We start from the raw sequence: 13,979 nt of genomic DNA on the forward strand, positions 1-13,979 counted from the left end.
AGTAAGGTTAAGGATACAGCACGGTCCCCAGGAATGTGATGCAGTGGAATAGAAGAACAGGGGCTGTGCAAGTTTCTGTAAGGTCAGAAGACTTCCATCTAGGAGTAGAAGATTTTTTAATAAATTTAAGAATTCACTCTTGAATTTGTACTTGCTCTGTAAATTGTTTCACATTCTGACAAGCTGTGGTTGAGTGGCCAAATAGAGCATATTTCCATACCTTTATTTTGTGGTTGTATTCATTGGTGTTATATAGGTTTCTTTGTTTTTCAGGTAAGCACACTAAGCGGATTACCTGCGGTTGTTGGAGTACTGAAAACCTTCTTGCTCTAGGCGGTGAAGACAAAATGATTACTATAAGCAATCAGGAAGGAGATACTATAAGACAGGTAGTATTTATAACCACTATTTGATTTTATGGCGTACATTAATACTCCGGGTTCTCTAGAAAGCTGGGACCCATGAGGGCTTATACCTTTTCAGTCCCACTGCTTTAAAGGACAAGGAGAGTTTGGGAATCCTCACATACGATGAGGGCATACCTAAACATCTGAGCCTCTGTATTATGCAGTGTGATTTGTGACATTAGAATCTCTGCAGTTCTGCTGTCGTCCTCCCTAAACATTGTTAGGAAGTGCTTTTACTGTTCATTTTGCTTCAGGTTGGTTCATCTTGGCTCAGATGTGTCAGGATTACTGCTAGGACCTCCATTGCATTGTTGAGAGGCTGATTCCAGTGCTTCATCCAAGCACACTCAGATTCTCTAATCAAATACTGTGTTTGTTAACATACATCACAGTCCTTCTGAGCAATGACAACTGCTGCATCACATGCAAATGAATGTCATTCACTTTTTTTACTTTAATGAACAGCGTTCCACTCAAGATTTTCAAAGAACAGATCTTCCATAGTTCATTTCATATGCTCCCATCTTTATGCCTGAAGATCACAATTAGAGAAGAATACCCTAATAAATTTTTTAGAGCATGTCTGTGCTTTAAACTAGCTGGCTTAGGTAGTAGAAGCAGTGTTGCTGAGGCAGCAGAGAGCTAAGCAAGGCTTGCCACTGAGGTTTTGTAACCTCATATTGACTACTAAAACAACTAGACTGTTATCACTACCTAAAACAAATCACATACGTCCATATTAAAATGTATTGTAAATATTTAATCTGCATTCTTATTCTTGGTCTTCTTCCTTTGAATTTGCATTGGAATGACTGTGTTTGTACTACTCCAGATAGTACTGTCTGTATAATGACATCTTGTAAACCTTTCTTCCTCATCTGGATTGGTTCTTCTCTATTTGGATTTGTGTTTCTAACTGTTTTGTTGGTATTTTTTCAGTAAATTCTGTGGTAACATATCATGATTCAAACTGAGGTCATGTTTTCTCAAACTTCTTGTTAGTTTTGGTATTGCATGCAGTAACAACTCTATCCTTACAGGGCAGGGAAACTGCAATTACTTATCAGTATTTGCTACATTAAGTGTTGATTTCTCAATCTGAATTTCTTGCAGACCTCGGTGAGCTCAGATCCAAGTGATATGCAGTTCTCGGTTATGAAGACCGATGAAAGAATATCAACCAGGGAGAGCACAGTAAGAAGTCAATGTGAAATACTGCAGAAAGTGTTAATCTGATGTTTCAGGGTTTCTGCTGGCAACGAGTATGGGGCAGGAAGCAATTTGCTCCTCCTTGACTTAACATTTGGTGTTGAAGGTTTTTTTTTTTCCTTTACCAAGATTTTCCTTTAAAGTAAAGCCATACCCCTGTGTTCATTTAGGATGTGTTCATGAAAAGTGCAGTGGTTAGCAATATGACAGGTAACAGAGCAGGTTTGCCAGTGGTTAGAGATGTGTGCAGGGACTCAAAGAAAAATTACTTTTTATATTTGGGGTAACTTTAGGAGTTACAGGTCAGAATATGAGTTCATGATTCTGGATTAATGGATTTTTAGGTCAACATATGCATTTTTTTCTCAATTTTAAAATAGGAGCTTTGTATTTCATTCTTCCAGCTCTTATTTTAAGAATAAACCATTTTCTCCTTTTTAGACAAGGAGAGCTGGAACAGAAGGTAGTGTAAAGTAAGCTTGTAAATAGTCCTTCAAAGTACCTGTCAAAGAAGAAGGTGAAACAAGCTGCTTCTCCCTGCTTTTTCTAAAATCTCTTGCCTGACAATAACACCCACTCTAGTAATAAAAATAATCTTGAAAAAAACCCCGAAGTTCAACCCCTCTTCTGCTATGAAGTTCTTGGGATTCAGTGCTTACCTAGACCAATAGCAGACTTTAAATACTGCAAGTTTAATACACACTGGAGAGGTGGTTTCATTTGGAATTCTGTCTTTGAAATCTCAGCAAGTTACTTGAGATAGCAGTGTTGAGAGAGTCTTCCCTTCAACCTTCCAGATAAAAATGTTGTGGATCAAAAAACACATCATTGTTCAGGTGAGAGTAATTCAGCAGAGTAACTACATGTGCCCTGCTGCCTGTCCTCTGAGGAAATGGAGCTGACTTATGCTTCTGTAGGAAAGTCTCAAGAATTTGAGACGTGTGTTCTGCTGGGCTCACGTTTAGATCTGTGAACTGCTGGCTCACAAGGGGAATATACTGAAAATCTATTCCAGTGTTGAGGAAGATTCAGAATTCAGATCCATGGGATTCTTAAGGATTATTTGAAGTCATAAATCTCATCTTTTAGTGAAGATGTAAAGCCTTATTTTGAAGTCATGCCATTCTTACCAAGTTAATTTTTCCTTTCATTCATTGGCAGGTAAGCGTAGTGGTTGGCAAGAAGACTCTCTTTCTTTTCAATTTGAATGATCCTGATAACCCGATTGATCTGAAATTTCAGCAGCCTTATGGAAGTATTGTAACCTACAGATGGTGAGCAGAATTTTCTTAATCAAGCATTCCAGTACTAATAAGCTGAAGATTTTTCCAGTAGTTCTGATAAATGCTGGAAATTAAATCATATATCCCTTACTTACACTGCCTTTTTGGTGGATGTATTGTAGCTTTTTTAATAATTCTTTTCCTAACAGAAAGAAATCCACATTTTGTAATTGTTTTACTTGACAATTCAGTGTCCATAAAAGCAGTATCTTCAAATATAACTGCTGTTGGTATGCTTAGCTTTAGAATACTAATACTGCTCCTGTTCTGACAGTAGATAAGACTGAGGATTTTATAGGTTGTTTGGATGATTAACTGATGAAAGAGCTGGGGGAAGTTGTGTCCTTCATCTAATTTCTTGGTTTATGACATTGTGCAAAGTGCTTGTAGTGTCTGTGCTACTTAATCCAAGTGATAATGTTCCTTTAGAGAAATCCCAAGATAGAAATGTCAGTCCTGTACCCAAAAAGTAGCTACACTGTTTCTGTATCTTGGAATCGTGGCACCATGTCACTTCATACCTGTTTGTGTGGAATTGGCATTTATTCCTTTACACTACAACTGTGTAAGAAAACCTGTAGTTGTATGCTTCTTAATTTATGGCTACGTGTCTAACAAGGCATACCTGGGCTGTTTCCATTGCAACTAAGCTGATGAGATACTGTGTGAATTCATCCTTATACACTGTAATTATTTCTGCCTTAACCTCATTATTTCTACTTGACACTATGAAAAATAAACAGACTCTTCACAAATACAGATTGTAGCTTTGGTACTTCCACTCTGTTTGCAGAGGTAGGCCTTAAGGGCACAGTGACTGGCATTACTATTTTTAGCACAACTTTGATGGGATCAAGTCATCCAGAATCTTGAAATGTAAATTTCCATCTTCTGCCTTGTTTATTCCAATGAAGATCCCAGAGATCTTTCTTGTGGCATCCCTGCCATGTGTGTGGCTTGCTGAAAGTAAAGTGGCATTGTAGAATGTAGAAGAAAGAAAAAAGATGGCTTATGAATGAACTCTGGGTACAAACATGGTTTTGTCCTTTAAGAATCATTGGTTGTTTTCCCCTTAATTTAGTGACTACTGTTCTACATTATATACAGAAATTCCCATAATTTGTTTAGTTTTCGTATTACAGGGAGGCATTGGCAGTTACCCCAGGAATCTGAAAGAAAATGCATTTTGCATATTGCACAAATAGTTCAATTTTTTTTTTTTGCTACAGGTATGGTGATGGCTACATTATGATTGGTTTCTCACGAGGGTGTTTTGTAGTAATTTCTACACACATTCGTGAGATAGGTCAAGAAATCTTTCAAGCTCATAATCATAAGGATAATTTAAGCAGCATTGCCATATCACAGTCGTTAAACAAAGCTGCATCATGTGGAGACAATTGGTAAGTGATAGTTTTATACATCTCTCATAATTGTAGCAGTTAGGTACTAAGGGTAGGCTACCTATAGCTTCAAGTCAGTGCAGAGAAGGTGAGATGATTGCTGTGTGGAACTGCCTAAAGTTAGGAGACATCAAAAATCTCTGTCATTGTAATAAACTTTGTTGTAATTAATTGTAACAAAAATAAATGCTTAAGCTTTAGCATGGATTATTCACTTTGATTCTTTCTTTTTCTGCTTTGTCAATTTGCTACCAAAATGTCCACATTTCATTATTATGACTTACTGGACTTCTGCTTAGCAATAGGAGGACAGTTCATTTAAGGCTGTATAAACTATGCTGATACCCTAATAATCCTTCTTGCTCGTGTTTGGTCTTACCTGCAATCTAGACAAAACTATGAATGTGTCAGCAATTAAAGAAAAAGAAAAATAAAGAGACTGGAGTTTTGCCAAACTAAGTTGTGCATATGACAGAATATCTCCTTTAGCTCCTCATCTGCTAATGCCTGACTCTGTGATACCTGAACTCTTCAGTAAAAAAGGAGCTGAGGGATGGTAGGAGTCAAACTGTCCTCTGTTCTGTGTAAGACCTTACCAACTGCTGATTAATGATACTTACACACTAAAAGTGGTGTAAGTATGAGCAAAACATGGTGCCTCTGAAAGCACTTCATTACAATAAGTATTATTTCTTTAAGAAGTTCTTTAGCATATACTAAATAACATGACAGCATAAGTAAACTCTTGCTCTGCTCCCTTTTCTGTGAAGCAGGACTGGCAGCTGGGTTTTTGCATCTGTGTTTCAAGCAGTGCAGAAATGTGATTTTAACCTAACCTGTACTGTAACAGGTCAGAAGGGAATAATAGTGTGTGTCCCCCACCCCTGAGCTCTTTGGAATTGGATTTGTGCCTTGGCAAATTTTAGTTCCCTGAGCAAATCTTTCTGTGCAGTGGCAGCAATACGCTGTTTAGAGGGATGGATAATGATGTGTGTCTTTAGGAGATGGAGGGCAGAAGCATTCATGCTCCATTTTTTGCTCAGTTAGGCTGCGTTGGTGGGGTTGGGTTTATTCCAATTTATGATGACTGAGATTTATACTTGTGAGAATAACTGTTTATTTTTATTTTAGCATTAAAATCCATGATCTGTCAGACCTAAGAGAAATGTATGCCATAATAAACTTGGATGATGAAAACAAAGGTATGTTACCAGTCCCCATGAGGACAGACTGTTTTACAAACTAAGTAAAACAGAATTTTGAAGGTGACTCTGTTTACATGAGTGAAAGTGCTGTTGGTGGATAAGCTGTGTAAAAATAGAATGTATCATAAATTCTTTCCCAACTTCATTTATTAGGTCACCTGTAGCAAAATGGGAACACATTTTAGCTGTAGAGAGATACTCTACAATAGAGTAGAGAGGAGTACAGCTCTCAGAACGTTTGATCAGTTAGTTGTTTGTTTTTTTCAATCTGTAATACAATATACTTACATTACTAAAATAATATACTTGACTGGTTTCTGCTTTATTTTTTTGCGAGCGGTGGGGGTGTGTGTGGTGTGGGCTTTTCAGCTTCCTGAACGTTGTTGCAAGTCTGTGGTTTTGGATAATGAGTTACCATCATTATCTCCTCTTGTTTGTAAATACTTAAGTTATTGTCAAGTCTTCACTCTTAGGAAAATGCTAAATTAGTATAATTACAGGTTTATTTTGAGTGATTCCAATTTATCTTGGAATTATATTCATTGGTGATGTTTGAATACATTGGTACATGTATTCCTGGGTATGAATGCCTACCATTTTCACATTTTAAAGCAAAATAATTGTTTGCTGGTTTCAGTTCTTAAAGGATTCCTTTTTTCCCAAAAAACCTTGTGAATATTTTAGGTGTAGATCAGCTGGCTTGGACAGATGATGGGCAGTTGTTGGCAGCATCTACACGAAGAGGATCCCTCCATGTTTTCCTGACAAAGCTTCCAATCCTTGGAGACGCTTGCAGTACACGGATTGCATACCTCACTTCCCTTCTTGAAGTTACTGTAGCCAACCATGTGGAGAGAGTATGATAACCTCTTCCTTTTGAACTTCATTTAGATATAAGTAAAGTAAGTATTAAGAGTGGATGAAAATTGTTTTAATTTGTTTTCTTTTCTTACAGGAGGTACCAGTCACAGTGTCTGTTGAAGTAGAGCCCAGTTTTGTTGCCATTGGTGTTTATCATTTGGCTGTAGGAATGAACAATCGGGCTTGGTTTTATGCACTTGGAGAGAATAGTAAGCATAAATTCAGTTCTCTTAAAATAAAACTGCTGCAGCATTATGTCTTACTTAATGAATTCAGTATTGTGTTTAGTGGTTCTGGACATTGCACATTGTACAGTAACAGCTCGAATTGCTATATGGTCATGTTAGGACCGAATAATGGTCTTCACAAACTGAAGTGGTTATGACAAGGCATTGTAAATAATAGGAATAAAACTTCAGGTTTATGATATTGGTAATTAAATGTAGAATGTTTCTTTTTGTTTATTTTTTTCCCCAGATCATGTTGTTAACTGATGAAGGACTTTTAAACTTTTGAGACATTTGACCAGCTCTTTAATACTGAGTTTGGCAAAGTGCCTAGGGGCTGTATGACCAGAGGGTTTAAATTCTCAATTTGGTGGATACTCACATTGTTTGCTGGGGGTGAGAGAAAATGGATTATGCCATGGCCAGATCTTAGCCAGTGGATTTAAAACTTTCACGTCTCTCTAAGCATCACCTTTTATGACTAGTAATTAATTAATCAAAACTGTAAGAATACTAGCCAGAGTTGCCCAGGAAAAGTTTCTCTTGTACTTTCTAACCAGTTGACTGATTGCTAAGAAGAAAGTCTCTTTAAATGTGACTTGTGACCTATCTGCTTAGATGTGAGTTTTTCACATCTCAGCTGCAAATTTAGATAATAAAAAAGCAAAATATTTTTACCTTTTCTTTTCTGTTTGAATCCTTTAGATGTAAAAAAGCTTAAAGATGTGGAGTACCTGGGGACAGTAGCAAGTATGCATCTTAATTCCGATTATGCCGCTGCTCTCTTTGAGGGTAAAGTCCAGTTGCATATGGTAAGAGCTCTGGCAATTGGGAGTGCTGGGCTAATAAGTTGGCCTAAGCTGAACAAGCTGATGCCATGTAAAAATGAGATAAAATGGCATGATCTTCAGTTAATGGAAATAACAATTATTTCAGTGTTTTTATTTTTGCTGGCTGATTAAAATATAAAGCTGAGTTTCTGTAGACTTTAGAAATACAGTCTAGTCTGTAACAGGTGAAGAAAAAATGTTTTCTTGTTAACTATTTAACAGGTTTTATTTTAAAAGTCTCAGTGGGAATGTGACAGAAGCATGTGCTGGATTTTTAAAGGAAGCACATGCAAGTTTTGTTTTCATCTCATTTTCTTACAGCTTGTTACAGGCAAAATTATGATACCTCATTGCTATCAGTGGAGTTTTTAAGGTCATTCTATTCTTTATATTTAGATAGAAAGTGAAGGTTTGGATGCTGAAGAAGAACGAGAAACTCGACTTTTCCCAACAGATGATGATAAATACCGAATTTTGTGCCATGCTTTAACTAGTGACTTCCTCATATATGGTACAGATGTGAGTATTATTTCTGTTTTCAGAAATAGATTCCATCTAAAAGATTTTTATTTGAATTATTTGGATTTTTACTCATACTTCTAGCAAAAAAATCCCAAGGCTTCTGAGCAGTTTAGAGGACTATTTTTCTATGCAAGAACTTCCTGCATATGCAGTTAAAATTGCATCCAGCTTCCTTTAATTTATATGAGATGCATTGGCAGGAAGGTTAGGTGTTGCTTTTACTAGTGTTTGTTGCAAAACACTGATTTTAATAGCAGAATTTAATTCTGATGCATTAGTGAGAGGGTTGGCAATCAAATGGTCTTCCAAATAGAAAAATAAAGCCCTTGGGTTGCAAGTTTGTTGATTCAGGTGATGGTATGATAGATGTGGCCAAAAAGGTACGGAGGTAAACAAGTATGATAGCATAAATGGATGTCTTGGCTTACTATTGAAGCTTTTGCCCAAAGAGAGTTTTTTTTTTAGGTGTTTCAACCAAGATAGGAATTAGGAGACCACTGAAGAAGGATGTGAGCATCCTTATGGATTTTTCCAGAGATTTTCCTGTGCGTGAGGGGCAGTTTCTTTTCTTTTAATCCTTTTTGGGGCATTGTGGTCTTTGTGAGCCAGACTGATGTATTGATGTCCCAGGGGAAAGGCAGCATCACCAAGACTGGTGCTGTCAGTGTTTAGTAACTTGAGTGGTTTTGTGGCAGTTGAGGGCTTTCCCACCTCCCTGAGTACTTAAACTGGTACTGATAATTCAAAGTACAAAATTTGGAACTTATTATTATGATGTGTGCAAATTTTACAATTGATTTCAAAAGCCAGTTTTTCAGCTGGATGGCTTTTCTACCCTGAGTTGGGGCATCTGATCTTTAGAATGTGTGGCTCTCCTTGGAAGCAAATTTTTCAGCTGTGTTTGAAGGTTAAGCTTCTGTCAACAACGAAGCAGGCTTTAAACAGACTTCACACTCAGCTCTAAGGTGGGAGAAACTACAACCAGTTTATCTGTTTGCCACTTAGTGATGTAATTATTACCTTTTTCAGACCGGAGTGATCCGTTATTTCTACATTGAAGACTGGCAGTTTGTGAATGAATATCGGCACCCTGTCAGCGTGAGAAAAATTTTCCCAGATCCCAATGGAACCAGATTGGCTTTCATAGATGACAAAAGTGATGGCTTTGTCTTTTGTCCAGTAAGTTTGTGTGGGATACCCATACAGTTACATTTACAAGCAGGCTCTTCAGCTCAGTAGTGCTTTTAATAGGGAATGAAGAAGCTTTGTCACTCCAACATGTATGCTGGTAGAAGCTGTTGCCAAGAAGGCTTGAAGGTAATGGTGGTGTAAGGAAATAAAATCTGTCATACCAGGACAATGTCATGATACTAAATTCCTGATCAGTAATTTTCAGAAATGGTTGTATTCAAGTACAGATGTTTTAGCCCGTTAACAAGCACAGCCAGTTTCACTGCCTGTCCCCATACCTTTTTTTTCTCAGAAAAGTAAGTAACATGAATATAATGTGCATTTTCTCCATTTACTTCCCTTCTGAATTAAGCCATTATGTTTAAGTCGCTGCTTATAAGAAAATTTTTTCTTTAAATATTTTCTTCATATTCCTGCACTATATATATTCTGTATATCTGCACTACATATTGGGGTTTGACTCAATGATCTCTTGAGGTCTCTTTCAACCCTTACAAGTCTGTGATTATCTGTTTCCTTTTTTATTTTTAGTCTTAACTGGGATGAATATTTAGTTTGTGTCCTCAGTAACTTGCCAGTAATTTTACTTACATGTTATTTGTAGGTAAATGATAGATTATATGAGATTCCAAACTTCTCACCAACTATTAAAGGAATCCTGTGGGAAAACTGGCCCATGGATAAAGGTGTTTTTGTTGCTTTTGATGATGATAAAGTGTACACATACGTTTTTCATAAGGATGCCATTCAAGGTACTCTAAATGCTTTTAAAAACTTACTGGCTATTTCAGTTAATAATGTAAAATATGTTTTGAATCTTTCTTTGTCTTAAATATTTTCATAACTGGATATAAAAATAAATAGTACTGCAGAAATTTCTAAGTGCAACTGATGAATAGAAAAGTAGTTGTTTTGTAGGTTTCTCTGTAAAGGTCCACCAAAGAGTTTTGGTCTTAACTCCCTAAGCTTCTTGCTGTTACAGCCTTTCATCTGAAATATGCATATTGTGCTTCAATTGCATTTTGAAATGATAATAAGAAAATCTTAAGATCAGGGTGACAAAACTTGTATCCACTGTTAACCAAGATTGTATTCATAGCAATTTATGTAATTGTGACAGAGAAACATTAAGAAACATCACCTACAAACACCTGGGAAATGACTTTGCAAGTTTAGAGGATTTAAGTTATGTGTGTTTCCTGAAAATTATGCACTGCACTGTAGATGGTGACTACCAGAAGTAGAGATGTTGAATTAATGCCCTGCAAATCTGCATTGTCTCAGCTATGACAGCTTGCTACACTTCCTACCATATAGGGATTTTTAAATGGTATCTTCTTTTCTTCCTGATCTCTAGGATCAAAGGTAATTTTGGCAGGTGGCACGGAAGTCCCTTTTTCCCATAAACCTTTGTTGTTGTATAATGGAGAATTAACTTGTCAGACTCAGAGTGGGAAAACAAACAGTATCTATCTAAGCACTCACAGTTTCCTTGGCAATTTGAAAGACTTTGGACCTAATGAGCTAACACAAATGCTTACTCAGGCTTTAATGTTGAAAAGGTACATCTACGTTTTAATTATATTGTGTAAACTGTTTTCTTCTGTGCTTATAACTCCATACAGAGTATCCTGGTGATGTAAAAATGTCCTGCTGACTGTTGATAGATTAGATTGATCCGTAAGTCCATGTAGCTCTCTGTGTGGAACAAGCAAAGTGACCAGGGGCCCTTCGTTTGTTTTTCCACTGTCAAGTAAAAGCTTAAGTAACTCTTTTCAAGACTGATTTCGATGCTGTGACAATGGCACTTTGAAAACTGGTTGGAGGTGCTTCTTGCATACTCCCCTTCCTCTGTAATGAAGTAATGGAAAAATCAATATAATGAAAAGAATGCCAGAATAGGGAAAGGAAATTGTTTCTTGAAAAAGTGTGGTAGAAAGAGAACTGTTATGCATTGTTAGGTATTTTTATTTCTCCTTTCTTCTTGACATCTCTCCATGGCTTTTGTTTTCCCTGCCGTAGTATTTCAGGGAGGGGTGGGAGGGAAGTGTTGAGATGGAATTTTATTTATGAGTAATACTAGTTTTAAATGCATTTTACCTCCTATAGGTTTTCTGAAGCATGGGAGTTGTGCAGACTTCTCAATGACCAGTCTGGTTGGAATGAGCTGGCCAAAGCTTGCTTATATCATATGGAGGTGGATTTTGCAATACGTGTTTATCGGACATTGGGTGATGCTGGGATGGTGATGTCACTAGAGCAAATAAAGGTAAAGTCCCTTTTAAACTGGAAATATGGTGATTTATGTCTTTAAGAATTGCTGAATTCTAAAGGGTCCCTTCCAGCCAAGACAATTATGATTGTGTGGTTCTATGAACTCATCTTTTTATGGGGATTTTCTTTTTTTTTAATAGAGATGAATTATTTTCCAGGGAGTTAATAGTTACAGAAGAGAAAGTGTCCAAACCACGTAACTTGCTTAGCTATCTGTTGGTGTGGTTCATTCTCTCCTGGAATATGCAACATTCCTTTCTGCGTTTGCTTGAGAGTAGCAGAATATGTTCATGTGTTGGGCATTTGGAGGCTTTTTTTCCTGTTGCTATTTTTCAGAAAATGTTTAAGGCCACTCTTTTTTTTTTTTTTAAACAAACTGACAGATTGCAATTACACATCTAGAAGTGTGCAAGAAATAGTACCTTAAAGATACACTGCTGCAAGTTGCTGATTTTAGAGTATTAGCTGTAGTGGCTTTGAGCTACAATAAGAAAGTAAGGGTTTTTTTCTGGTTTGTAGAATACAGTACATGTGGTTGTTAAGTAAAAGGATGTTTTGGTTTACTGTGTTTACTGGATTGTTACTTACAACAATATTTTGCTCCCACTGTGTCTTTTTGTAGGGAATAGAAGACCACAACCTTTTAGCGGGGCATCTTGCAATGTTTACCAGTGATTTTAATCTGGCTCAGGATTTATATCTGGCATCCTCCTGTCCTATTGCTGCACTTGAGGTATTTAAGATGTCTGGGTTTTTTTTTTTTTGCTGTTTTCATCTCCACTGTAATTTTTGAATATTTTGCCTTCTGATAATTCTGCCCTTTTATGGTTTTGTTCTTGCCATTGTGTGATTGACAGACATTCTTTCTGTCTCTCTCCCAAACTGTCTGAATCTTTCTAGAGTAACAGCTCTGTACTGGTATTTAGAATAATACAGAGTCCATATTAGAATGCATTAATTGGTAGCTGCATCAGAAAATGTTACTCTTCTTTCTTAATAGATGCAAAAAGACTTGCAGCACTGGGACAGTGCACTTCAGCTGGCTAAGCGTTTGGCCCCAGACCAAATCCCCTTCCTATCAAAGGAATATGCTGTGCAGCTTGAATTCACGTAAGTTCTCCTGCAGACTTGCAGTATAGGAATAATAAACCAATATTCATGCTCACTAGAAGAACATAGAATCTAGATACTTCAGTTGACTGCATTGCTGAGAGAGGATTCTGTGAGGTCTAGCAGCTGTAGTGTGAGGAAGAGAACTTTGTAAGGATGGTTTTGATTAATTTCAGTATATCTGGTTTCTCTGCAATTGATAGGTCTTACTATACAGTAATATAATCTACTAAATGAGTATTTTGTTGCAGGCAAGTGCTTGGAGCATAAAGTTCACACCATTTAACACTTCCTACATTGGACAAAACCCTTGCCATTTTCCTGTCATTCATTAAATATCCAGAGGCCTTCCTTTTTTACATATTTTAGGTAGAGGGGTGTAACATTTCAAGGCTGCCAGTCCCAGAAAAAGAGAGAAGGTATTAACTGTTTCCCATGATTTTAAAGTCTATTTATAGCCACTTTTTCCCTGAAGAAACCTGGTCTGTTTAATGACTAAATTAAGAGGAAAAGCTCCTATCTGTTAATAGAGTTTTTAGACAAGTTCTCCCTGGAAGTGCCAGTGTCACTGAGAGGAGATGCTTATTCATCACAATGCAGCCATCTGCAGCTTGAGCTGTGTTTTTATATAGCAAAAATTCTAAAGCTTAGAAGATTAGTTTCATTTATCTTCCTGGAGAATGTGGAAGTAGAGGTGACATTAGTGAGGTATATTGTGCAGATAGATTCTTTGCCTGCCTTTCACAGGAGGCTTACTGGTCTGAGTGTAACAGAATCAAGAGACAGGGTGCCTCTTTAACTGATATTTTATAAAGTGCACGGGAGGTGTCGTGACATCCTGTGTAATTGTCCATCTTTTGCATGCTTCATGTCCTTGTATGGAGCCATTATGTCTAAAACAAGACAGATAAATGTATAATTTGTGTGGTAGGAAGGTGGCCATCTCTTCCTATTACTCCATATAACTTCCAGTTTTCTTTTAGGGGTGATTATGTTAATGCTCTGGCACATTATGAGAAGGGAATCACTGGAAACAATAAGGTAATTTATTTTTAATAATAATCACACTTTTACTATCATACTGCACATTAAGTGGTCATGTTTCAGACTCATTTGAATTCAGGTTTTTTTTATTCAGCTCTGAATGTATATGACTTGGTTTTGGGATAGTAGTTTTTGCACTTTAACATGCAAGAATGGTGCTTTCTCTGGGTATAAAGCAGTATTGTTGTTGTACTAACATGGCATAACTAGACTGAGGTTTATAGTATGAGTAGTTTCATAATAGACGTGCAGATATCAGAGAAAATACTGCTAGGGTTTTCATTGTTACAACAAAAGTACTAATTATTCCTTCTGTTCTTCTTTATTGAGCTGTTATCTAGCAAGGTTTGTGTTAAAAAATAAAGACCATAGTCAGTAGCCACTCCCTTATTCTGATACTGTTTCCCCTAATG

At 36.9% G+C, this 13,979-nt stretch overlaps 1 protein-coding gene across 1 annotated transcript in view; it reads left to right on the top strand.

Moving 5' to 3' along the window:
• The first annotated feature begins 332 nt into the window (after window positions 1–332).
• The window catches only part of WDR19 (WD repeat domain 19), a 36,438-nt gene continuing 22,791 nt past the window's right edge, over window positions 333–13,979 (top strand). Inside the window, exons 1-16 of the mRNA XM_084266699.1 lie at window positions 333–389; window positions 1,521–1,601; window positions 2,778–2,890; window positions 4,129–4,302; window positions 5,434–5,504; window positions 6,192–6,364; window positions 6,463–6,577; window positions 7,301–7,407; window positions 7,822–7,944; window positions 8,977–9,126; window positions 9,743–9,890; window positions 10,496–10,700; window positions 11,248–11,407; window positions 12,035–12,145; window positions 12,413–12,522; window positions 13,506–13,563. Coding sequence (XP_084122825.1) covers window positions 348–389; window positions 1,521–1,601; window positions 2,778–2,890; window positions 4,129–4,302; window positions 5,434–5,504; window positions 6,192–6,364; window positions 6,463–6,577; window positions 7,301–7,407; window positions 7,822–7,944; window positions 8,977–9,126; window positions 9,743–9,890; window positions 10,496–10,700; window positions 11,248–11,407; window positions 12,035–12,145; window positions 12,413–12,522; window positions 13,506–13,563 — 1,941 coding nt within the window. The 5' untranslated portion in view covers window positions 333–347. The remainder of the gene's footprint in view (window positions 390–1,520; window positions 1,602–2,777; window positions 2,891–4,128; window positions 4,303–5,433; window positions 5,505–6,191; window positions 6,365–6,462; window positions 6,578–7,300; window positions 7,408–7,821; window positions 7,945–8,976; window positions 9,127–9,742; window positions 9,891–10,495; window positions 10,701–11,247; window positions 11,408–12,034; window positions 12,146–12,412; window positions 12,523–13,505; window positions 13,564–13,979) is intronic.

Source organism: Gallinula chloropus (assembly GCF_964237585.1).
Source record: "Gallinula chloropus genome assembly, chromosome: 7".
Classification (NCBI taxonomy): Eukaryota; Metazoa; Chordata; class Aves; order Gruiformes; family Rallidae; genus Gallinula; species Gallinula chloropus.